Consider the following 27,192-nt stretch of genomic DNA (forward strand, 5'->3'; position numbering starts at 1 on the left):
ATTCCAAGTATCTCTATTGTATCAATTCTAAAATCAATCATGACTCAAAGAAATTCCTGTTCTGTGCTTAAGCATAGGTCAGAGCCCTTTCCATTGTTCAGCAAAAGGTTTCTGTCCTAAAGTAATCTTAAGAAGGGAGGAGGAGGAACCTCCCATGCCAATGGGGTTCACATTCCAATAGACTATCACTAAGAAATTTTCCAAGTATGAAATTTCCCAATGGTGAAATTTCCAACATTTATAAGTCTAAGAAATTTTAAGGTTTACACAATATGTCAGTGATTTTGTGTTTTGTGTCTAATAGTGTTGCGTTGAATTAATACTTATCAAGTTTCTTCAGATTTCCACTTCTCATGTTGACTGATGGATGTCTTCTTTCTTCCATGTTATGTAGTAATGCATGCTATTTCCCTAATATGTGAAATTACTTTTGTTTTATTATTTCAACACACTCAATCTTACACATAAGTCTCGTTTTCAATCTGTCCTCTAATATAAACAAATTTACAAAGTTCAAAGTCTTAGCTGTCCATTTCAGCTTTTCCTCTTTGTTTCTTGTCTCTAGCATCTTTTCTTGATGCTTTTCCTCTGGGCTGGTTTAAAATCTTTTCCTCTGGGATGCTTTTCCTCTGGGTTGCTTTTCCTCTGGGCTGGAAAGTTGTCTCAAACATTATGTGTCACTATTATTTCTTTATGATGTACTTTTATGTTAATCAGTTTTTGTTTTCATTTCTCAGCACTATCTGTTGTCTAATTATCTTCGATGTCTGTTACAATTGTGTTGAACTTTTTCTGGTTTCATGTGGGAACAGTGAAACCATGAGTCTTTCCCTGCAACTTTTATAGCTGTTGGGGTAGTAAGCAATACTTCTTGTGTTCCACTCCATTTTATGTCTGTAGCCAATTTCCTATTGAAATTTTTTAAGTATACTACGTCTCCTGGTTTGATGTTGTGCAAATTGTAATCCAGGGGTACTGTTTGTTGTATCAAGCCCATTTCATGCAATTCTGCTATTCTTGTCTGTAAAGCTTGTATGTATTTTGTTAATTGACAATCTCCACCTATCATGGCAATGTAAGCTGGTTTACAAGTCCTTCCTTGCCAAATTACATGTCCATATAGCATCTCAAATGGAAAGATGTGCAAATCTCCACTGGGTCACGTTCTAAGATGGAACAGAACTAATGGCAGAATGTTTGTCCATTTTTGGTGTGTTTCTGCACAAAATTTTCCTATCAATGTTTTAATGTCTTTATTTAATCTCTCCACTCCAGACTGGGCTGAACAAGCTCCTCTCTCCTCCAACACCAGGACCCCAGTCCTCCCCCGGCAGGAAGGAAGTGCTAGTCACAAGACCCAACTGCCACTCCCAGTTGGCCCTTCCGCCACACAAACTATTAGTCTAGTTTTTTTTCCACAATATATAGGTCTTGGAATCTTTTGCATTGAGATCATATTTGAATATGTTGGATATAGGAACGTCTGATATTACAAATGCAAAAAATTGCAATCCTTACTTTCAAGGACTTTATATTTGAATAGATGAAGACACATTAAAGAATACTGAAAAACATGGTATGGGAGGAGGGATAGCTCCATGTGGGCAAGGATGTGGAGAAACCTGGAGAAGGAGGAGTAGAACCAGGAATCAAATGAGCATTGCATGGTGTTCTCACAAACAAGGATTCATCAATCAAAAGATAGGACTATAGGGAAGTGTGGGAAGCTAGAGGAGGGAAGAGAAAGTTTGTAATAGCTTTCTGGGTGTAATCAGTTAGGGACTATAATGACTGTCCTTGGGGTGCTCTTCTTTTTTTCTTCTGCCCCACAGAATCCCTGTCTTACTTCAAATTCAGTTCAAATACTACTTCTTGTATGCCAGTGCTAAGCTTCCCAGGTGCTAATGCCTTCCATTTCAAGATTCCTTGTATCTACTTCATATATATATGTATATATATACATTTTTTTTTGAAACCATTACTTTCTGTCTTAATAACAACTCTAAGGCAGAAGGGCAAGGGCTAGGCAAATGGAGTTCAGTGACTTGCCCAGGGTCACAAAACTAGGAAGAGTCTAAGGCCAGACTTGAACCTAGGTTTTCCTGACTCTAGACCTGGCCTTCTATCCGCTGTCCCACTGAGATGTCCCCTTACTTAGTATATGTCTTGCATTTATTTATCTGTGTGCATGATGTTTTTCCTTAATAAAATGTAAGGAATCATTCATTTTATCTTTGTGTCTCTAGCACCTAGCGCACTGCATTAATAAATACTTTTATTATAAAGCTATTAGAAAGCAGGCACTTTTTACAGATGAGGAAAAGGCGACTGAGAGGATTTAAATGATTTGTGCAAGGGAATATAGGCATTTAGTGATGGAGTTGGGATTTGACGCTAGGTCTTTAGACTTCATAGCCAACATTTTTTGCATTCTGCTATGTTGCCTTCCTCTGGTAGGAGTACCACATTCAGAGTCTGATTCTTGCTGAGACATCTTGGGGAAAATACTAACTCTCTGCTCTGAGACTTTGTTTCCTTCTCTTAAAAGATGAACCCTTAGGAGTTTTCTAGTTCTAAATCCATGATCTTCAGCTTTAGTAACAGGGAAAGGGTCAGAATTAAAGTTCCTTGTTTCAATATTTTGGCTTTTGGGTTTCTGTAGTGTTACAGGTGTTGCTAAGCAGAGGCATGGACAATATTATTCAATAAATGTCTAATCAGAAAATTAAATATTTATCGTTAGAAAGAGAGTGAAAGATAACAGATCCACCTTGATTACTACCCTGGTTCTCACATAATGTGTAAACACCTAGAGAAAGACTTCCATCATGAATGGATTCTTCCCAGAAGAATGTGAAGAAGAGCCACCCAGGAAGTAATTGTATACATGGGTTGCAAGCTTCCTTGTTGGAGGGCAGATCTACTTCAGCGAGATCATGGTTCAGTTGAGGACCAATGATATACTCTATTGGTTTTGTATTTAAATTTAAGTCAATTAATGATTCTGATTTTTTTTTGTTTTTTAGTTTTTCCATGGTTACAGATTCTTATTGTCTCCCTCCTTCCTTCCAGAGTTGACAAGAATTCCACTGGGTTATACATGTATTATTGCTCAAATCCTTTTTCCATATTATTCATTTTTGTAATACTCTGATTCTTTTCTTAATGTTCTCAACAACTATTGAGAATGAAGATCTAAACTTAGTTCTGTTTGAAGTTATAGAGAAAATGTTATTTATTAGTTGAGAAATATTTCCCAAGAAATTTTCTAATAAATACTTCTTTTAAGAGAACTTGGAGGAGAGATATCGTCAGAGTGTTATAAATATACATTCATATATTAGGAACAAACAGAATAAATAACCCATATGTTAGATTCCAGTTTCATTAATTTTTCCATCTTCCTTGATTTTTCAGCTAGTAAATACTTTAATTCTAGAGAGATGTCATTTAAAATTTTTGGCAGCCCCAATTAATAGGAATATGGTTGTAGCTTTAAATGAAATCAAACTGTGGATCAAAGTATACTTTGTGATTTAGATATAAGGTCTTATATGACTTTGTATCAAGTCCCACAATGCCTGGGATTTATGAAAGGCAAGGTTGACCATTACATAGCTTTTTCACCAAAGTGGAGCTTAGCTCCAATTTATCATTGTAGCAAAGAGTTGATGCTGGATCCTTGGAGGCTGCAAGCTCTGGTAAGCTCTGCCAAGCTTGAAATTGTTTGAGCAACCTGGATTCAAGGGTCAGGTGGGCTAAACACAAAGAAGCTGATCACTAGGTTGACAACAAGGGCATGGATTTTTTGACCACAGCAACTCTAAAAATCCATTTATGAGGTTTTGTGATTAGCATTGATAGAGGGAGTGCCCACGCCAACAAAATCACAGATCCTTGGAATATTGATATACCTTGGATGGGTGGCATTGAGCAATTCTTTTGCTTCTGTTTCAGGACAATGGTTTTTGTGCCTTTGTGTAAAGCCAAACCAAGGCTGGATTCTTTTTTGGGAAAAGGAGAGTTAATATTTGCTACAGAAAAGATTCCTGCAAGTTTTAATTATAAATTTAGCCTGGAAGATATGAGACTGTATTTGGCAGCCTATCATCTGAATATAGTTATTTTTAAAAAATGAATCTCTTAGGTTGATCTCATGAACTAATTTCATTCAGTTCTTGATTACATTTCCTGTGTATAGTACATGTTTCACATTTGGTAACTGACTCTTATTTAAGGAGAATGAATGGCCAAATTAAATGAATGTCCTTTTGAGTGGTTTTCTAGTGCATTCATCCCTGATTGGTTTTGTTTGCCTTATTCAGTGTAGAGAATAATTCTTTGTGGCCAATTTCATTTTAAGAGGGTATTGTTGAGTGATTTTTCATAATTTAAAATATGAATAATTATGCCCACTTGTTCCTAACTTGATGAAAGATTGGAACTGAAGTCTTGGCTCCTTCTCTTGACTGTGCTCCACTTCTGTAATATATTGTTCAGGTGCCCTATGATACTAGTTTTATTTAGTTCTTAATTTAATTTAATTTGAAAAAAGATCAAATGGATGCTATTATAAGAAGATATTACTATTTTTAGGAAACTGAAAAAACCCCAAAGTGTTATAGAAAAGAGTTGCTTTTTTTCCCTAGACTTTGAAATTAGAAAAAGCTATCAACTATAGGATAGCTTCCTTTATTTATGACTTTCTTGTTACTTATTTTATTTGCATATTTTCTACTGAAAATAATATGTTGAAATTTAGTTAAATCACTATACTGAGATAGTAATCAGCAGTGGCATTATGTTTATTTCTTCATGTCCACTTACCATATTTTAAATATTTTCCTCTTTCTTTGGCCCTTTGTTCATTTCATCAGTGTAAAAACTTTTATGGAGTCAATAGATAGGTTAACATTGTATTCAAGAATATTAAGGGATATTGTACAGAGAATGGTAACTAGCTCATTTGAATCTCCACTGACTATATAAAATGAGAGGAAGTGGGTTTAAACCAAAGAAGGGAGAATATTGTTTAAACAAGATAACGAGATGAAAACTTTATAATGATAATAACGTTAAAGCAGGTCTAGGAAAGATTAAAGTATCTAATGTGAGACCCAGTCACCAGTAGCAAAGGGGGAACTTAGAAGTTCTCATGGCATATCATCAACAATTTTTAGTTTTAAATCAAGTAAATAAGTACTTCCTTTGATACTGTCAGACCTTCGATTTGGGTCTTCCATTCAATAGGATGATTAGACAGTGAATATGGTGATCTGATTACCACAAAATTTGAACACGATGTGGGTCGTTCGATGCAACCCTTCAGGAAGGCTGCAAGATGGATTCAGGGGCTTCCAAGGGTTTCTTTGTTATAATGCACTAGTAATCTCTCTTAGGTAGCTTATTAATACTGATTATTCAAAGGTATATATTTTATTTAATAATGGCAAATGATGTAGTGGATAGAGGGTTCATGTTAGAGTTGGAAAAACCTAGATTCAAGTCTTGCCTCTGATATATACTCACAAAGAACATGAGAGGACCACTTAACCCAGTGATGGTGAACCTTTTAGAGACTGAGTGCCTAAACTGCAACCCTCACACCACATATGAATCTCCCCCCTTATCCCAAACAGGGGAGGGAGAAAGTGCTTCTATTGGACTATTGGGCAGAGGGGCGGGTCATGTGAGAAAGGTCCTCACTTACTACCAAGTCAGGACGTTAATGCTTTCCTGGTGAGTTGTGAACTAATCCAACCATTCTGGAGGGCAATTTGGAACCATGCCAAAAGGGTACTAAAAGAATTGATCTAGCAATAGCACTGCTGGGTTTGTACCCCAAAGAGATAATAAGGAAAAAGACTTGTACAAGAATATTTATAGCTACACTCTTTGTGGTGGCAAAAATTTGGAAAATGAGAGGATGCCCTTCTATTGGGGAATGTCTGAACAAATTGTGGTATATGTTGGTGATGGAATACTATTGTGCTCAAAGGAATAATAAAGTGGAGGAATTCCATGGGGCTTGGAACAACCTCCAGGAATTAATGCAGAGTGAGAGGAGCAGAACCTGGAAAACATTGTACACAGAACCTGATACACTGTGGTACAATTGAATGTAATGGACTTTTCCATTAGTGGCAATGCAATGACCCTGAGCAACTTGGAGGAGCCTATGAGAAAAACCACTATCCACATCCAGAGGAAACACAGTGGGAGTAAAAACACTGAAGAAAAACAACTGCTTCAGTACATGGGTCGAAGGGTTATGGTTGGGGATGTAGACTCTAAATGAACATCCTAGTATAAACAACATGAAATAGGTCCTGATCAAGCACACAAGTAATACCCAATGAAATTACATATTTCCTGGGGGAAGAATGGGTGGAGGGGATGGAGGGAAATAATGTGATTATTGTAACCAACGAATAATGTTTTAAATTGACTAAATAAACATATTCAAATGGGAAAAATAAAATCAAATTCTCAAATCAATCCAGCCCATTTTCTAATCCCTTTCTAATTCTTCCCATACGCAGTGTCCAGATATATTTTTTATTAATGGACTAATTCATTTAACTAGCATTTCATCTGAGTGATAGTCATATTTAATCATTTTAGATTTCCCTATATGGATTCTTAAGCTGATTTCTTTGGAGAAGGCTTTCTAACATTCTACATTTAGTATGTATCTTCTGTAAAGTGTAACATCTAGAAAAATTCACCATTTTATAGAGAACACCTTTTTTATTGGGTGGGACTTTGTTCAAGACATCTTATATAATACCTTTGGTGAGATTATAACTCACTGTGTTATTCTTTGTTTAACAATAATCAGAGGAATGTGACACAGTTGTCCTCAAAAAAGGCTTACTAATTATGCTGTTAAATAAATTAGAGGATTTGTCAGAAAGTAAAATAATCTAGTCAGAAAATAAGCATTACCTTTTCTAGGTACTGATTGCGCTGAATATAGTATGTACCAACTTTTTTTATGTATTGATAGCCATTAAATATAAGGCTGAGCTGATTTATATTGGAAAACAAAAATGTTAGTGTTGAATATTTATTTTTTCTATTGTTAATCACAAGCGAATATGACTAACTGATGCTAATCAAATGTACTGGTGAAGTATTTTCTAAAGTTGCTAAATATGCATGATGTAAAAAAATTCTATTTTTATTCACTATCATACCTTGACTTTAACTTGTATGTTGAATGATTCAAATAATTTTTTATACAACATCTACGTTCTAGGCAGAAGGAATATTCATCTTTTATACTCAGCTATTTTTTAGCTTTGCCACTGACTTCTTAAGTACTTGGGTGAATTTGTTTTGTTTCATATGTATATAACCATATATGAACAGAAGGATATAATGACACAATCTTTTCCATCTCTAGTGATTGTGAAAGTTAGTTTCATGTTTGGAAAACACTTTGATTTCCTCAGATGAATGAATGGTGGTGAATAATCAAGTCCAGTCAAAGACCAAATTAATTTCAATATTGAAAATGCATTTCACAAATTCTTTGAGTTGACTGTTTGAAAGTGTTTACTCTAAAACATTTGTCATTATTCATCTACTATAACAAAATTTTTTTATAGGTATTCACAATTTTATATGGAAGATAATTTCTGCCATTACAACATGTTTAATCATCATTTCTTTAATGGAAAGGTAAGAACCATGATTATTCTTTACTTCTAAGTGCAACATTGTATTTAGTAGTTTAATAAAGTAAAAAATTTAACCCAAATCATGAGAGAACAGGATATTTAACTAAAACTAACTAATTATGCCTAGAGTTGTAGAAAAACAAAATAAAACAAATGATCTTGCTAGGGAGTGTTTTTCCTAAAAAGCATACCATTGGCACTAGAAAATGAGATCCATATTCTTTTCAGAATAAGAAATTAGAAGTTCGGGGTTTCTTTTTCTCTCAGTTGAAAATGGAAAAAAAATAGAGACAGACTTTGAAGGTCTTTGTTGGCCACTCCTTGATGAAATTTTAAAGCTACTTTAGTAACCACTTATAACAGTATTTACTTTTTTAAAAAAAAGTAGAGGTTTTGGGACAGTTAGGTAGCACAATGGATAGAATGCTAGGTCTAGAGTTGGGAGGATTTGGGTTCAAATGTGACCTCAAACACTTTCCAGTTGTTTGGCACTGGGCAAATCACGTAACCCCAGTTGCCAGCCCCTTGCCAGTCTTCTGCCAGAGAATTGATACTATCACAGAAGGTAAGGATTTATAAATAAACAAAAATAAATGCTTGTGGATTCTTTCCTCCCAAAATTAATAGTGAGCAACAAATAATCTAGATCTTTGCCTTACAGAGATTTACATTTTCACATATATATGGAGCTATATGGTTGTATTTCCCTGATTACTAAATTGTATTGAATTTTAATTTGAATGATTATAAATTGAATAATGAAATTGTATTGAAATGTATATTGAATGGTTTGGTGCCTCTTTATATTTTTGAAAATTTCTTAAGATGATCTATAGTTGTAGATTATAAAAAAATACTCTGGAATACTATTGTGGAAAAACATTGTTACATGTTTTGATCAAAACATGTGTGTATATTCCTTTAGCATCATACTTAGATTCTGCTTGTGCATGACTTTTAATGCTTGTTTCTCAGGTTCAGATAGGCATAAGCCATGGACAGTACACAAATTGGATCCCTTTCTGGGTACCTGGAAAAGGTGACTATAATTCTTAACCATTTCCATCCAGAAATTAGCTGTCTATTGGAATAGTTGATCTTAATTGTCAAAAATACTGTAGCATTTTGACTCAATTGTGCTGTTGGCTTATTGCATGCAAGAGCTTTAACAAAAGTTCTTTGGGCCTCAGTTATCGCCTCTTTAAAATGAGCATGTTAAATTATGAGAATTTCAGGCTCCACCAAAAATTTGGTACTCTCCTGTTCTAGGATCAAACATTTTATGGATGTCCTAGATAAATTTCCCCAAACTCTTCTTAATTTTCAATTAAAATCATGTCTTAGGGAAAACCAGTTCATTAACTTTCTTATTTACCATATAACATAGAACTTACTTTGTTATGTAACCTTTTTTAAGCTTTGAAAGGTAGCTCAGGTACCTTAAGTTTTTTTTTTTTAATTTAGAATATTTTTCCATGGTTACATGATTCATGATTTCTGCTGCACCTACCCCCCCCCCCCGCCCCCGAGCTGACAAGCAGTTCCACTGGTTTATACATGTATCATTGTTCAAAACCTATTTCCATGTTATTAATATTTGCAAGAGTGATCATTTAATGCCAAAACCCTAATCATATACCATCAAACAATCCCATGTGATCAATCATATGTTTTTCTTTTGTGTTTTTACTCCCACAGTTCTTTCTCTGGATGTGGATAGTGTTCTTTCTCATAAGTCCCTGTGGTAGAGACTTGAAGAGAGAGAGGTTTTTCAGGACAAACCAAGATGCAACAAACAATGGCAATTGTAAAACAGACAGTGTAATATTGCCAGCATACTCTATAGTATCCACTATCATATGGGTTATCCTACTGTATACAATGTGGTAAACCCAAAAGTAGGCAATTGCTGCCACAATCACAATTCCAAAAACCACTTGTCTGAATATAGTTTCTTTTTTTCCTGCCTTAAAAGGATGGGGTTTGAGTCAAACTAGAGGTGCCAGTTGAAAAAGAAATGGTAATTTGTGTGACACTATTACTTGTTGCAATGACTCATGTGCTCTGGCTTATCACTAGAGACATCTGTTACTAAGTATGGGGACACACTTGATGGTACTTAGTTACAATGGAGGTAGAGGTACTACAGAGATAGAGAGAGATGGAGCCACAGGGGATACTGCTACAGGGGAATGCCCTGGGGATTGCCTACAGATCCCTACTGATGGCTGCTCGATCAAACTACTTCCTAATCTCCTCTTCCCTTTTCCTCCCTTGCTTCCTCCCTTAACCGCCCACTTCTGGAAACCTTTTAGCTTCCTCCCTCCTCCCTGAGTGAACTATAAAGATACTCTAAGTTTTCTTTCTCAGGTAAGGGTTTATTGGGATAACAGGATGGGAAACTGAGGTAAGAGGGATGAGGGTTTCCCTAAACTACAAGGAGTATTTAGGAGGGTTATGGAAATAATCAGTCTTGTCACAAACTGTGACAGAGAGATAGAGAAATGGATAGAGGACAACTGTTTAAAATATTTTTTTCACAAAGCCACCAAGAAAAGTCTCTCCTTCAGCTTGGCTTTCCTCCAATTCTTGGTCAATCAAATTTCAGAGAGAGCAGAGGTTTCCCCTTGATCAGAAAGCCCAAAGCCAAGCCAGCCTTACAAGGGTCTTTCACTCATGGACAGAAGCTAACCGGGATCAGTTCTCAGCTTCTTCCCCTTCAGTCAGGCTCAACTGCCAGGGCCAGAGACAGAGTCAGAAGTTTAAGCTCCTGCTTCTTCTCCTCTCTGTGGCTCCCTTCAACTGCCTCTCCTGGGAACATTCCATTTGGAACCTTCTCCTTGATTGACAGGCAGTTCCCCAACCTTGTTTCTTGCATCTTGGCTTGTCTCGAAAAACCTCTCTCCAAGTCTCTACCACAATCCTCAGAACTGTCAGGGGTCATTGCATTGCTGCTAGTAGAGAAGTCCATTACATTCAATTGTGCCACAGTGTATCAGTTTCTGTGTACAATGTTCTCCTAGTTCTGTTCCTTTCACTCTGCATCACTTCCTAGAGGTCTTTTCAGTTCACATGGAATTCCTCCACTTTATTATTCCTTTTAGCACAATAGTATTCCAACACCAACATATACCACAATTTGTTCAGCCATTCCCCAATCGAAGGGCATCCTCTCATTTTCCAATTTTTTGCCACCACAAAGAGCGTGGCTATAAATATTTTTGTACAAGTCTTTTTCCTTATTATTTCTTTGGGGTACAAATGCAACAATGGTATGGCTGGATCAAAGGGCAGGCATCTGTATTGCCTTCCAGAATGGCTGGATCATTTCACAACTTCACTAGCAATGCATTAGTGTCCCAATTTTGCTGCATCCTCTCCAACATTTATCACTTTCCTTTGCTGCCATATTGGCCAGTGTGCTAGATATAAGGTGGTACCTCAGAGTTGTTTTAATTTGCATTTCTTTAATCAGGAGGGGTTTAGAACAACCCTGGAGTTTTAATAATCATAAATTTGGACAACAATTTGTGAATAAATCTTTGTTGATTTGATGACTTTCTAGGACAAGTGAACTACAAAACCCTTTTATTTCTAGAAGTTGTCTTATTTAAAAGTCATTATTTTACCTTATGTCTCCTTTTAGAGAATATTTGGCTACCTTTAATTTCATCCATGATGCTAGAGAAACGTACCCACTTTACTTATAAGTCTGAGGTAAAACAGTGTTAATAGTAGAAGAAGGGGCTTGGTCAGGGTCTTGAGGCACATGATAGTATAGAGAGGGAGGAAGGAAGGGAGGTAGATAGACAGACAGATCTGGAATCCACTTCCACCTGATTTAGACTTGCTCACAGGACTAAAATGAGGAAGGACCACAGAGGCTATCTCTATCTCATTCAACCCCCTAATTTTTTTAAAAATAATATTTTATTTGATCATTTCCAAGCATTATTCATTAAAGACAAAGATCATTTTCTTTTCCTCCCCCCCACCCCCCATGGCCGACGGGCGATTCCACTGGGTGTCACATGTGTTCTTGATTCGAACCCATTTCCATGTTGTCAATATTTGCATTAGAGTTTCGTTTAGAGTCTCCTCTGTCATGTCCCCTCAACCGCTGTAGTCAGGCAGTTGCTTTTCCTCGGTGTTTCCACTCCCACAGTTTATCCTCTGCTTATGAATAGTGTTTTTTCTCCTAGATCCCTGCAGATTGTTCAGGGACATTATACTGCCACTAATGGAGAAGTCCATTACATTCGATTATACCACAGTGTATTAGTCTCTGTGTACAATGTTCTCCTGGTTCTGCTCCTCTCGCTCTGCATCACTCCCTGGAGGTTGTTCCAGTCTCCATGGAATTCCTCCACTTTATTATTCCTTTTAGCATAATAGTATTCCATCACCAACATATACCACAATTTGCTCAGCCATTCCCCAATTGATGGGCATATCCTTGTTTTCCAGTTTTTGGCCACTACAAAGAGCGCAGCTATGAATATTTTTGTACAAGTCTTTTTGTCCATTATCTCTTTGGGGTACAGTCAACCCCCTAATTTTTAAATGAGGAAACAGACCCAGGGATATTAAGTGACTCAATCAGAGTTACAGAAATATGTCAGAGGCAGGATTTGAACCAAGATCCTTTGACTACAGCTTGCGCTTTTTCCATTGTACCATAAAACTTTCTCTCCTTTCTGAATATACTTCAAAGACCTACCAAACATGAACTTAAGGCCCAGGAAAAGTTAAGTGTTTTGCTCAAGGTCACACAAGTAGGAAGTAAAAGAGCCGGGGTTCAAACTCAGATCTGTTGACTCAAAAACTAGTTTTTCAACATTACCCCTTCAATGTCTAATTATCCCTTCTGTATGAAATTTAATTCAATAGAGTAAATCCTTAGATAAGGGCTTTTTACATTAGCCTTTATTTCCAATTATACCATATCTTTCTTTTTCAGTATAAGTGGTAATGAATATTTGTATAAGCATTTTTCTTCATTTCTTCATTTTTCATTCATTGGGTCTTCTCCATTTATGTCTTCACCCATACATCCATATGAGCAAAAGTCAAGGGATTACAACTTTCATTCTTTCTAAGACTGCTCTTTTATATGTGTGTATGTATGTGTATATAGACATATATGTGTGTCTGTGTATGTAGATACACACAACCTATATAGATATTGACATATATATTTTTATCTCATTTTGTTCCCAAAGTCTTAATGCAGCTTTAAGCTGTACTCAAACTTTGAGACCTTCTGGCTATAGTAAAAAGTGTGAGTGTGTATGTGTATGATACCACAGATTATTGGGTATTATGTGCTTTTTGCTGTCTATTCCTTTCTGCCTTGGTATGTCTAACTGGTTGTCTTATTTCCAAAGCAGAGCTCATGATTCCATTGAATCATTCATCAAGTTACCCAGGCTTGCAACTTTTCACCCTTACTTACCCTCATCTCTTTTCTTCTCTAATCTCTTTAACATCCCTGAATCTATCCCCTTCTCTCCATTCATACCAGAACATCTTAGTTCATAACCCCTCACCTCTGCTCTTTTCATGACTTTTAATTGGTCTCTCTCTGTCTTTTGCTAATTTTGGCCTGACAACATGAAGAAAACAGAGGTTTCCTACCAGCTAGCACTATACCATCCAGTAATGGAAACTGTCAGTTATGGCAAATGGAGAAATTTTGAATGATGTGGAAAAGTTCACTTTCCTTGGCACTATACATTCCAGGGATATCCACATAGATGCTGAGATTGATGCATGCATTACAAGTTTTGAAGACTCCAAAGGAAAATGTGAGCGAGCAGAGACATTGGGCTGCCTGACCACCTGAATGTTTTGCCTTCATTGCTGTATACCTGTGAAACCAGGACAGTATACCAATACCATGCTAGGAAATGGCATCATTTCCATTTGAATTTTCTTAGGAAGATTCTGATGATCGCCTGGCAAGATAAAGGTACTGGACACTGAGGTCCTTTCTTGATTGGAACTGCCAAGCATTCAAACTCTACTACAAAAAGTATAACTCTGATGAACTGGGCATGTTGTTCAAATGCCAGACATATTTTTATAGAGAACATAGAGATCAGAAGAAGCCATTTTAAAAGGACACTCAAGGTCTTTCTGAAGAACTTAGGTATTGATCGTGAGACATGAGAGACATGGGCACAGGACCATCCCCTACAGTGTGCCTGCATCAAAGAAGACCCTGTGCTCTGTGTGAAAAGCAGAATTACAGTAGCTTAAAAGAAACATGAGATGGACAAATTTAGAGAGATCTCCATCCCAAATGTTCATATTATCGATCTCAATGTGGTGATGCCATTTGTCATCTTTGAGTGAAGGAAAAAAATAATAGTTGTTCTTCCTGTCCTCAGCCTCTCCTCTCTCCAACTTATTCTTCACCTGGCCAAAGAGATATTCCTAAAGCACAAGTCTGACTATGTCATTCACTGGTTCTCTCTTTCCTTTAGGGTTAATTACAAACTCTCCAGTTTGGCATTAAAAGCCCTTCACAACCCAGCTCTAGACTACCTTCTCCCACTGTTTATACTCTTCTCCCTCTCACATACTCTTTACTGTCTTGCTGCTTGTTCCCCCATATGCTACATTTCACCTCCTTTCATCTAGCCTTTGCCTAACTTGGCCTTCCATGCTGGGATTGCTTTCACTACTCCCTTCTGCTTCTTGGAACACTTACCTTTCTTCATGACTGTTCAAGGGTCACCTTCTTGAAAAACTTTCCTGATTACCCTCATTTTTCATCACCTCCACACTGGCTTTGTTTTTGTTTTCATGTCCTGTATTTATCTGTGAACATGTTGTTTTCACTTTTTTTTTAATATTCTGCACTTATCCTAATGATGCTTTTTAGTCCTCTTTGGACACTGCTGTGTATTCATTTTTTCATATGTACCTTTCTCTCAATCAGTTTCATAGAGGAAAGCTGAATAATAGTATTATTAAAAACAGTAAAGATGTTTTCTAGACACGTTTCTAACAACTATTATACTGTTTGCCTTTTAAATTAAAACATTAGAGACAAAATACAAATAAAATTATTTTTGAACAAAGATAGAGTAGCAAGAAAGGAAAAAATTGGAGTATGTGGCAATTCAATCAGTTTTTACTAGGAAATTTTTTATCTCTAATTTTTTATTGGAGTTGTAGTTATTTAAGTGGACTTTAGAGACTGACATTTCATTTTATCTTCACTAGAAGAAAGAAATGTCATTAAGCCTTCCTATTTTAGAAGCAGCCTCTGGATAATAAATTTGTTGCTGAATAGCTATTGCCACTGCAAAGATTAAGGCAGAGAAAATTCAGGTAGTGATGATTGTGGCTGTTTGAAGAATACTAAAAAAACAATAGCCATGAATAAAGGAAGGAATTCAGAAGGCCTAGCAGCAGTGGTAGAGAGAAACTTTTATTTATGGGTTCTTGCTTTCTATAGATGCTCAATAACTGTATTCCAACAATTTGAGGAACTTTGAGCCTAACAGTCAAAAAAAGAATTATTTTCTTGATTAGGTATCATTTACTTAAAAAAAAAACAACTCTTACTTTCTATCATAGAATTAATACTGTGTGTTGTTTAAAGGCAGAAGAGCAGTAAGAATTAGAGTTGGGGTTAATGACTTGCCACTGTACAGCTAGGAAGTGTCTGGGATCTGATTTGAACCCTAGGAGTTTACTTTTTCAGACTTGGCTCTCTGTATACTGAGCCACTATTCCACCTCTTGATTGATTTTCACCCTCCTTTCAGCAACTATTCCAAATCTTCCCTTCTTTCCTCAAGCCACATTTATCATTATGATCATCTTTCCTTTTACTAGAGGACCTCATTACCTAAAGACAATCTGCCATTAACTCTCTTTTCTCTTATATCCTTGCTAAAGACCCCTCTGCACTATACCCAACTCTTTACTTCTTTATTCCAGGCTCTGAGCAAGAGGTCATCCTTTATCATTATAAGATTATACTTGTATAGTCAATTCCATCCTTTCTCTCTACCTTCTGGGACTTTTTCCCTTTGAATAATTGATCCCTCTCTCATATATATTATTTTTTTTGAATTAATTTATTTAGTTAATTTAGAACATTATTCCTTGGTTACAAGAGTTACATTATTTCCCTCTCTCCCCTGACACACAATTTCATTGGGTATTATATGTGTTCTTGATCAGAACCTATTTTCATGTTGTTGGAGTTTTAATTAGGATGTTCATTTAGAGTCTACGTCCCCAGCCATATCCCCTCGACCCATGTATTCAAGCAGTTGTTTTTCTTCTGTGTTTCTAGTCCCACAGTTTTTCCTCTGAATATGGATAACGTTCTTTCTTGTAGATCCCTCCAAATTGTTCAGGATCACTGCATTGCCACTAATGGAGAAGTCTATTATGTTTGATTGTACCACATTATATCAGCCTCTGTGTACAATGTTTTCCTGGTTCTGCTCCTTTCGCTCTGCATCAGTTCCTGGAGGTCATTCCAGTTCCCATGGAATACCTTCACTTTATTATTCCTTTGAGCATAATAGTATTCCATCACCAACATATACCACAATTTGTTCAGCCATTCTCCAATTGAAGGGCATCCCCTCATTTTCCGATTTTTTGCCACCACAAAGAGCGCAGCTATGAATATTCTTGGTCTTTTTCCTTATTATCTCTTTGGGGTACAAACCCAGCAGTGCTATGACTGGGTCAAAGGGCAGATTTTTTTTTTTTAAAACCCTTAACCTTCCTTCTTAGAATCACTACTATGTATTGGTTCCAAGGCATAAGAGTGATAGAGTGATATCATTGTCATTTTCTTCTATTAAGTTTTTGTTTGTATGATTTGTTCTTTAACTAACCGATTTTGGAGAATCATATCATTATATTTCCAATTAATTTTTTATTTGCCTCTCCATGTACCCTTACTAATTATTATTTTTGCTGCATTGTGATCTGAGAAGGTTGCATTTATTATTTCTGCTCTTTTGCACTTGTTTGCAATGTTTTTATGCCCTAATATATGGTCAATCTTTTTGAATGTACCATGTCCTACTGGAAAGGTGTATTCCTTTTTGTCCCTATTTATTTTTCTCCACATATCTACTAATTCTTAATTTTTATAAGATTTCAATCACTTTTCTTACCTCTTTCTTATTTATTTTTTGGTTTGATTTATCTAGTTTGGATAGAGGAAGGTTCAGGTCTCCCACTAGTATAGTTTTTCTATCTATTTCATCCTTGTGCTCCACTAGTTTTTCCTTTAGAAATTTGCATGCTAAGCCATTGGGTGCATACATATTAAGTACTGATATTTCCTCATTGTCTATACTGCCTTTTATCAGGATGTAATTACCTTCCTTATCTCTTTTAACTAGATCTGTTTTTACTTTGGCTTTGTCAGATATCATGATTGCAACTCCTGCTTTCTTTTTATCTGTTGATGCCCAATAGATTTGGCTCCATACTCTTACTTTCACCCTATGCGTATCTACCTTCCTCATGTGTGTTTCTTGTAGACAGCATATGATAGGGTTTTAGATTCTAATCCACTCTGCTATTCACTTGCATTTTATGGATGAGTTCATTCCATTCACATTCAGTTATGATTACCAGCTGTGTATTTCCCAGCATTTTGATTTCTACTCCTAGTCCTGCCTTTTCTTTTTCACTATTTCCTTCTACACCAATGTTTTTGTTTTTAATCAGTCCCTCTAATTCCCACCCTTATTTTACTTCCTTTTTTACCCCACTCCCTTCTTATTCCCCCTTATTTTTTTTACAGTCTTTTTAAACTACCCTCCACCCTCTCTTGTACTGCTTCCCTCCCCACCAGTCCATTTGTTACCATTCTACTTCCCTATAGGACGCAAATCAATTCTCTGCCCCAATGTATTTGATTGTTCTTCCCTCTTTGAGTCAATTTCATTGCAAGTAAAAGTTGAGTATTTCCTGTCTCCAACCTCTTTAACCTTCCAGTGTATTGATGTTCTCTTCCCTCCCACCATGAGCTTCTTTGTGGCATATAAATTTACCTCCTTTTGTTTCTTTTCCCATTTCTTTTGGTATTAACCTCTTTTCTTAGCTCTAGTTGTATATATATGTATACATATATATATATACACATATATATTTGTATTTGTGCATATATATATCTGTATACATATTTATGTCTTGGCATTTCATCCTACACAGTTTATCATTGTTCCCTCTAAGTATAATTCTTCTAGTTGCCCAGGTGATAATACGATTTTTAAGAGTTACCAATGTACATCTTTTCATATAGGGAATACATATTTTAACTTATTGGGTCTTTAAAAAAAGTTTTTCTTTTCTTTTTTCCTTGTTTCTTAATTATGATTCTCTTGAGTTTTGTGCTTGGGCATCAAATATTCTGTTTATGTCTGGTCTTTTCTTTACAAATGCTTGGAATTCTTCTCTTTTGTTAAATGACCATACTTTCCACTGTAAGAATATAGTCAGTTTTGCTGGTTAATTGATTCTTGGTTGTAGACCTAGTTGCCTTGCTTTGTGGAATATCATATTCCATGCCTTTCAGTCCTTCAGTGTAGATGTAGCCAGATCCTGTGTTATCCTCATTGTGGTTCCATGGTATCTGAATGACTTCTTCTTAGCATCTTGTAATATGTTTTCCTTAGTCTGATCATTCTTGAATTTGGCTATAACATTCCTTAGGTGTTGTCAGTTGAGGATTAAATACAGGAGGTGATCTGTGGATTTTTTCAATCTCTACTTTTCCCTCTTATTCTAGAATATTGGGGCAGTTTTCTTGGATAATTTCCTGTAGTATGATGTCCAGGCTTTTTCTTTTGTCATGGTCTTCTGGTAGACCAATGATTCTTAAGTTGTCCATCCTGGAGCGATTTTCTAAATCTTCTTTTTGTGAATGAGGTGCTTCATATTTTCCTCAGTTTTTTCATTCTTTTGATTTTGTTTTATAGTGTCCTGATGACTTGTGAAGTCGGTTGTTTATAGTTGTATCCTGCTTCTTAAAGACTATATTTCATCCCCAGCTTTTTGGTCATCCTTCTCCTGGTCTGATTTTCTTTGGAGGTCATTTTTCATCTTCTTTGCCTCTTCTTTGCCTCATCTTTCATCTCCTTTGCCTCATCTTTCATCTCCTTTGTCTCATTTTCAAGCTGGTTGATTTTAGCTTTCAAGGCAGTATTTTCTTGTTTTAGTTCAAGTGCCTCTGTTTCCAGATGACTTATCTTAGTTTTTAAGTTCTTTTCCCAATTGTCTTCAGCCTCTTTTAATTGTTTTTTGAATTGTATTTTGAGTTCTTCCAGAGCCTGTATCCAATTCGCTGGGGTTTCTGTTTTTTTGCTTGGTGTCCTCTCACCCTTCTTTGTTCCGTTTGCTCTTTGTTCATTGCCTGTATAGAAGCTGTCGATTGTAATTTCTTTTTTCTTTTCTTGTTGTTTGCTCATGTTTACCCCCTTCTTTACTCCCTGCTTTTTCCTGAGCTCTTGCTCCTCTCATTTTTTTTGTGGTTGTGGGCTTTTCTTTCCACCTTCACCATTGGCGCTTTGTCAGTAAATCTCTCAGTGCAGTCTGTGGAGGAGGTTTGTTGGAGCTTTAGCTTCCCTGCTCTCTGCAGGTTTTTATGGGTTAAGTCCAGCAGTCTGTGGGGTCGGGGTGTTGGAGCTTGAGCTTTCATTCCCTCTGGAGACTTTGATGGTATTAAGTCCAGCAGTCTGTGGAGGAGGTGTTTTGGAGATTGAGCTTCCCTGCCTGCTGAAGGCTTTAATGGGATTAAGTACATCTGCCTTGCAGAATGTGCCCTGAGGCCAAAACCTCAGGGGAGGGAGCAATATGGAAGGTCTCTGCTGCAACTATGCCTCCAGCTCTGAGCCCTGTGTTTCTTCTCTAACTGCTTCCCCACTGGCTATGTTGCATGCTCTGAGCCTGGCACAGCTTTGCCCACAAGGTACTCCCTCCAGAAAAGTGCCTTTCCCCGCTCTGAGGTTCCAGCTCCCACTGGAGACTTAGAGTTCTAGGTGGGGGAGAGGTCTCGGGACCTTCCTTCTTCTTTCCCCTTAACCTGAAGTGTTCTCAAATTCTGGCTTTTGGAGGCGTACCTTTTAACTTGAGTTCAGCAGGAGGGTTCCTTTGCCCAGTTTTGTTTTTAGGTTTGATTTTTAGTCCCCTAGGCGCATTTAGTTTATAATCAGTAAAGAAGGGTTTTCAGAGTTCTGAACTTTTGCTGCCTCTATGCTGCCATCTTGACTCCCCCCCCCCCATATTTAGTTTATCTTAACTACTGTTTTTTTCTTACTAAAAATATGTCAAAATCTTCTGTATCCCTTAAAGTTCCTTGACTTGACATCCTCTCATATCATCACTCTATATTTATATTCCCTTCCATAGCGTGACTCCCAGAAAAATTTATCTAGATTTGTCGCTTCTCTTTTCTCAGTTTCTGTTTACTTCTCAACCTTTTTTAAACTGTTTCCTGACTCTTCCACTTTATTGACACTACTTTCTCCAAGGTAATCAGCTATTAAATCTTTTTCTCCGGCTTCATCTTTCTTGACCTTTACATAGCTTTTAACACTCTCAAACACCCCCTTCTCCAGAATATTTTCTCTTCCTTTCATTTTTGTGACTCTTTTATCACTTGGTTTTCCTCTTCTGTGTCTTTTGATGGATCATTATTCAGTTTTTTTCTAAAGCATAGATATTCTCAAGGTTCTCTCCTAGATTTCTTTTCATACTTTCTTCCAGGTTGATATCATCATCTCCCTTGGGTTCAGAATGACTTCCAAATCTATATATTCAGACCTAATTGTTCTCCTAAATTCTGTAGGTTCCTGAAGGAAAATTACCTGAGTCAGTCAATGTCATATGCATACATCTAAACCAGTAAACTTACCTCACCTCCTCATTTCTTTTTCATTACTTCAGTTTTACACCTATTGAGTTTCCTCAGATCCCTGATCCTTCTTTCTCTGCTATGACTGAGTCATTTGCCAGCCCTTGCCAATATTGCCACCACATCATCGCTCATATCTGGGCCATTCCTTGACTTAGGGAGAGATTATACAAGTGTAGGGTCTTATTTCTTCCGACTTAGACTGTATTGCATTAGTCTCCCAATTTAGCTACCTGATTCCACTCTTTCCTCTCTGCTATTGTGATCTTCCCTAAATGAATATTCCAAAGGTACAAATTTGACCATGTCACTTGCCAACTCAGAATATCTTCTTTGTTTCTCTATTTCATCTTTACAAATTTTTCAGTATAGCATTTCAGTTCTTCCACTCCCTGGCTTCTCTCTGCCTTTCTAGATTTACTTCATTTTATCTTCCTCCATGCACTTTCTATTTGAACCAAATTGGCCAACTAGCTGTTGATCAAACCTGACATTCCTTCTTCTCTCTGTATCTTTGTACAGTCTATCTTCTGTTTCTGGGATGATCTCCCTTCTCATCACAGACTTTCAAAATCCCCAGATTCCTCGAAGAATCAACTCAGGTGCTACTTTCTATTTGAGGTCTCTTTAGTGACTTCTCATTAACAACTGGTTAGTGCTTTTATCTCCTCCACTTCCTTTATTTATTTACCTGTGTGCCCATCATGTCTCCTGGACTCCCTTTCATTTTTGTCTTTATATCTTTAATGCTTTGCATGTATTCCGTGCCTAAAAATGTTTTTTTGAATTGAATATGGAATTTCAAAGGATTTCAGTGTCATTATTTATCCCTTGTCCTTCATATGAGAGATCAAGCAGAAGAAGTGACTTAGCTATACTGAAAGGTGATCAACCTTCTTGGCAAATGAATGAATGAACCAACCATTTGTGCCGCAGGAGTTCTATTAGAAAGTTTATAAACACTCTGTTCTAAACATAATAAAAGAAATAACTTGAAAAGAAAGTATGATCTTATATTTGGCAAAATAGAGATGCTACTTATAGATGTTAAACTGAAATTATTTATGGTAGTTTATGAATTAGTAAGAAAATGATAATGTTTTTGGTATTGTATATGATAACAAATCGAATTTTTAAAAGTTATTGCTTGAAATGTTTTGCCCTTTCACAGTTATAATGATGGAATATTTAGCTGTTGAAATTTGCTTTTAAAAATACAAAGCGACTTCCTGGGGGGAGGGGTGGCGGGAGGGGGGGAACCGGGTTGGGGAGCGGCGGCTTCTCCTCACCTCCACATCCGCCGGATCCGAGAGGACGGGGCGAGAGCTGCTAGATCCCCGAGCGAAGCGGGCCGGGGGCGGGATCGGGGCCAGGCCGGGCATGGAGCGCGGGGCCGGGGGGCGCGGCGGGGGCGGCGGCAGCGGCCCGGAGCGGCCTTCCTTAGCTGGAGCTTGGAGGAGAACGGCCCGGGTGCCCCTTATGACTGGGCTCGGACCACAATGGTTCCCTGGCCAGCTCTCCTAACAGGTACTTTGTACAGGGTGGAGGCTGGGGAAGCACAGTGGCAGTCTTTCCCACTTGTGTTTTGGAAAACAAAAACTAAAAAGCGAATTTTGCTTTGAAGACATTGTATCCCCAAAGCTTTGGGCACCACAGCCTTGGATCTGGGGGGCCTCCCTCACATAAGTGTGACTCCCTCTCCGCCATGAACGGCCTATCTATCAGCGAACTCTGCTGCCTCTTCTGCTGTCCACCCTGTCCTGGCCGAATTGCAGCCAAATTGGCCTTCCTGCCTCCAGAGCCTACTTATTCCCTTATGGCTGAGCCTGACCCGAGCTCCAGTGGAACGGTCTCTACCCCAGGGCGGGGCACTGGGGGGGCACTGGGCCGTTGGAAATTGTACCTGACAGAGCGAGCTGACTTCCAGTACACACAGCGTGATCTAGACACAACTGAGGTCTTCTTTACCAAGAGCAGTCGGGGGAACCGTATTTCCTGTATGTACGTCAGATGTGTCCCAGGAGCCAGGTTCACCGTTCTGTTCTCTCATGGCAATGCAGTGGACCTGGGCCAGATGAGCAGCTTCTACATTGGCCTGGGCACCCGCATCAACTGCAACATCTTCTCTTATGACTACTCAGTCTATGGGGTGAGCTCAGGGAAACCCTCTGAGAAGAATCTCTATGCTGACATTGATGCTGCTTGGCAGGCCCTTCGGACCAGGTATGGCATCAGCCCAGAGAATATCATCTTGTACGGGCAGAGCATTGGAACAGTGCCCACCGTGGACCTGGCCTCACGCTACGAATGTGCTGCTGTGGTGCTGCATTCCCCCCTCACCTCGGGCATGAGGGTTGCCTTCCCCGACACCAAGAAGACCTATTGCTTTGACGCCTTCCCCAACATTGAGAAGGTCTCCAAGATCACATCGCCTGTGCTGATAATCCATGGCACCGAGGATGAGGTGATTGACTTCTCACATGGACTAGCACTGTATGAGCGCTGCCCGAAAGCTGTGGAGCCCCTTTGGGTGGAGGGTGCTGGGCACAACGACATCGAGCTTTATAGCCAGTACTTGGAGCGCCTTCGAAAGTTCATCACCCAGGAGCTGACCAACCAGCGTAACTGAGGTCCCCAGGGAGCCCCTGCTCAGGGCAGGATGGGCGCCAATAGGCAGACAGGCCCAGGGAATCCAGTGGGAGCTCAGAACGGGGCACTGCTGAGGAGTGAGAGCTCAACAGGGTCGGCCCACTGGAGGATTGGGAAGTGGGGAGGACTCCCCACCCCTGGGCTTGCCTTTCCCAATCTGGTGCCCATGGCCTCTTCTGACATCCGCTCCCCTTCCAGGAGAGGGGAGGGACAGAATGACCCCCATCTTTCTCCCCACAAAGTCCGCAGTGATGACCCCAAACTGCTGCTAACACTGGGGCTGCCCCCGCCACCTGGGAGGGGCCGGGCAACGCATACCCCCTCCTCTCCTGCTGCCCTTCCCTCTACCAGGACAATAGCAATAATATATCTGCCAAGTGTGGTAGGGGAGGACCTCAGTGGACCTCATTCTTCCCCACGTCCCTTCCTCCAAATTCCTGGGACGGCAGTGACTGCATGAGAAACACCTGCCCTCCCTCCCCTCAATAGTTCTCTCTGCCAATCAGGGAGAGGTGATCCTAGCATACCCCAAGCCCCAAGGTGGGTCACTCCCAGCAGGCCCTTCATGATTTCAGATACCCAAACTCCTCCCCTTCCCCACTCCCCAACATGTACAGATATACAGATAGAAATATATCTGCATTCATTTTGGAAGCAAAAACAAAGAAATTAAAAATTTAAAATTTTACAGTCAAAAAAAAAAATACAAAGCAAAACACATGTTTGCCATAAGTCAAAGAGTACCATATGCAGACTGAACAAGACAAGTTTTTTGCCTTAAGAATAGTAGTGAAGTATGTCAATGGCATGACAATATGGGTATTTACTATTATGACAAGGTAACTGAAACTTATTCTGAGTACATACTTGTCCAAGTAAGAGTAAGTGCAATATTAATTTTTGAAATTAACTTGTATCTTTTGTAGGCTGCTTTTGAAACTTGTAGGAAATTCTTGCAGGAAGATAAAGATGTAGGACTCATTCTGGTGGCAGATCCTCCTTTTGGAGGCTTGGTAGAACCACTGGCTGTTACTTTCAGGAAGTTTATGGATATGTGGAGAGAGACTCAAAGCCCAGGTATGTAATTTATGACACCTATTTAATAAATACAGTACCACTTCCATTGTCATAAAAATAGATTTAGGCCAGTGAAATGACTTTGACAAATCAGGAATAATTTTGTATGTTCTTAACCTCTTTAAAATGCTTTTTTGATGGTATATCAACTTGTCATAAATATTTTGTATTTGTCTATTCTTTGATAACTCAGTGGGTCCATGATCTCATCTGGGTGTGTCAGTACTCTATCCAGTGGCAATTCAGCCATGCTTTTTGATTCTTTGTAACTTGTGTCCCACTCTGCTACACTTTTCTACAGGAATTTCACCCATCATGCTGAAATTCTAGATCTCTCAACATTGTATGGCTCTTAGAATGTGTGAAATGTGTCTTATTTTCTCTACATCATTTCTTTTCTAATTATTCATTTCTTTGTGTCATTCTTAAACTTCTCTAATACAAATCTTCATTTACAATGTCTTAGAGCTGGCAATCCAGCTGATTCATGCTGACCACATCCCTCTCCATTGTCCTTTGGAGGAACTTCAACTTCAGCTATTTGAAAGTTGGGATAGTGCATGACTTGCATTCATGTAGTATTATCAGAAGGATATCATTCTTTTAAAAAATGGGCTTTTGTTTCCTGGAGAAACTTAGGTTCATTAATAGCACTACATAATTTCTCCAATACATCTCAGCCTACTCTTTTCCTTCTTAGAGTTGCCTAGAGTACTGAGTGGTTAAATGACTTGCCTAGGATCACAAAACCAGTATGTGTCAGAGGCAGGACTTGAACCTACATCTTCCTGGTTTTGAGGTTAACTATATTGACTATGTCACTCTGCCTGTATGAGATCTATAATCACTCAAAAAGGTGCTATTTTAATCTTATTTAACAAGAGTTTATGGATTATTTGTCAGGGAGGGGAGTTACCCTAGCAGCCTCAACTTGGCTACTGAATGATTAGAGACCTGTAATTAGCTAGACAAAGTAATGACTTTTTGACTGTTGCACATGTACATCTATTCTCAATGGATTCACAAAGGCTACTATACTTCCTATCTCCTCTAGGACTTTGATACAGCAGGCATATATTCTTGCTTTTTCAAACCCATGCTTTCTTGGAGGAAAGAAGAATAGAAAGAACTAGGCAGCTGAGGTTGCCCAGGGTCAAACAGCTAGGAAGTGTCTAAGGTCAGATTTGAACTCAAGACCTCCCATTTCTGGGCCTGGGCTCTAGCCACCATGTTACCTAGCTGTCCCTAACAGACATATTTTCAGATGTTTCTTATCTACTTTTCAGATAACCTTTGACTTTTTACCATTTATTCTGTCTTTCGCCCATTGCAGTTTGGCTTTTGTTATTAACACTGAACTTAAACTATTCTTTCAAAAGTCAACAGAGACCTGATCCCCAAATCTAAAGGCCTTTTTTTATTCCTCATCCTTTTTGGCCCCTACAGCCTTTGACCCTTTTGACTGCCTTCTACTGGATATTCCTTGCTTTAGAGAAACCTCTCCTTGATTTTTTCTTAGTTCTCTCAATTACTTATCTTTCACTAGATTCTGATCCTCTCTCAACTCTTTTTTTTTCTTTTCTCCTTTGATACCTTTGTTTATCCCTTAAGACTTTATCTGTCATCAGTGCAAATGACTCATAGCCCTATCTCTCTAATCCTGACTTCTCTCTGCATTCAAGACTCACATTTCCAATTGAATATAGGATATATATCTATCATCTATCTATCTATCTATCTTGAATGTCCCATTAATGCTTCAAATTATACATGACAAATTTAGCTCATTATACTTCTCCCTGACCTTACTGCTTCTGACTTTACTATTTCTATCAGTGGTACCACCAATTCACCTTGCTTCTCAAGTAGAAAACACTGACGTTATGTTGGTATCTCCCCTCTTCCTTATCTGTTAAGGTAGAATCAATAGGACTTGACTATGGATCAAAGAATGAATAGATTAAAGAAAGAAAGAACTTTGAGGTTGCAAACCTCTTTGAATGAAATTATAATGGTGGCACTGTCAAAATTAAGGTTATTTGGAAGAGAGGTGTCTTTCCTCTGTGGAACTACAACTTAATTTATGTCTTTTGGTTTTATTTATAGTGAGGACATTGATATTTGTGTAGTTCATTTGCTTTAGTAATATATTAACTAGTCCTTGGATATAGTTACCACTTTTACATTATGAATTATTCATTGTGGTTAATAGATTTCTTAACTACTGTGTCATTCTTAGTTCCTTCTGCCCCCTTTCCCACCATTCTAACTTCATCACTATAAAAGACAAAGTTAGGTGCTTAGAACTGAGGTAGTGACAAGTCCTCCTTGCCAAATTATTTGAGGGTCCCCAAGAAGGGGCAAGGGAAATGAAAGAAAATAAGAGAGAACAAAGCAGGAGAGAAAAAAACAGGGGTTGGGAGGACCGAGATAGCTGCTAGATAGATATCAAGGCAAATGCACTGAAAGTTACATCTGTTTTTATAGGGGGAGAAAGCAAGCTGGGGCTCCAGCACAAGATTTTCACATACACAGTAAAAGTAAATGATTGGTAAAGTGATACGATGTAATCTTGTTTACCTCACCGAGTCTACATAATGGTTTCTGTAAGATAATTAATCAACATGTAACAGTCTAGTTTCCCAAGGAAGATGCGTACATCAGTGATTTTGCAGGTGGGAGGAAGGGGGAAAGTTGAGATATGTGACAGACTTCAGCTGCATTATGGTTCAGGGTTGTGCTTATTAGGGAAGTCTTTTTGCTTTCCGTGTCTCTAGAGCTGTAAAGATTAAAATTTAGGGAATATGGGGAGACTGAGGCAGGTAGAAATTAGTTTCTCTCTGCAAGGAGTATTATATTTTTTAGAGGTTTATTA

The 27,192-nt window shown here is 38.2% G+C and overlaps 2 protein-coding genes across 5 annotated transcripts in view; both read left to right on the forward strand.

The window, feature by feature from the left end:
* ZCCHC4 (zinc finger CCHC-type containing 4) overlaps positions 1–27,192 on the forward strand; it is an 80,544-nt gene that overhangs the window by 15,268 nt on the left and 38,084 nt on the right. For all 4 annotated transcript variants that reach the window (XM_007496647.3, XM_007496649.2, XM_056802480.1 and 1 more), the window contains 2 exons: positions 7,614–7,686; positions 24,167–24,317. In XM_007496647.3, the coding sequence (XP_007496709.1) occupies positions 7,614–7,686; positions 24,167–24,317 (224 nt within the window). The remainder of the gene's footprint in view (positions 1–7,613; positions 7,687–24,166; positions 24,318–27,192) is intronic.
* On the forward strand, positions 21,823–23,944 carry LOC103093344 (alpha/beta hydrolase domain-containing protein 17A). Its single transcript, XM_016423299.2, has one exon. The coding sequence runs from the start codon at positions 22,297–22,299 to the stop codon at positions 23,218–23,220; it is 924 nt and encodes a 307-aa protein (XP_016278785.1). The 5' UTR covers positions 21,823–22,296; the 3' UTR covers positions 23,221–23,944.

Source organism: Monodelphis domestica, chromosome 6 (genome assembly GCF_027887165.1).
Source record: "Monodelphis domestica isolate mMonDom1 chromosome 6, mMonDom1.pri, whole genome shotgun sequence".
Taxonomy (NCBI): Eukaryota; Metazoa; Chordata; class Mammalia; order Didelphimorphia; family Didelphidae; genus Monodelphis; species Monodelphis domestica.

Coding starts and splice junctions, on each gene's coding strand:
- LOC103093344 (XM_016423299.2), top strand. CDS start 22,297: ATGAACGGCCTATCTATCAGCGAACTCTGCTGCCTCTTCTGCTGTCCA.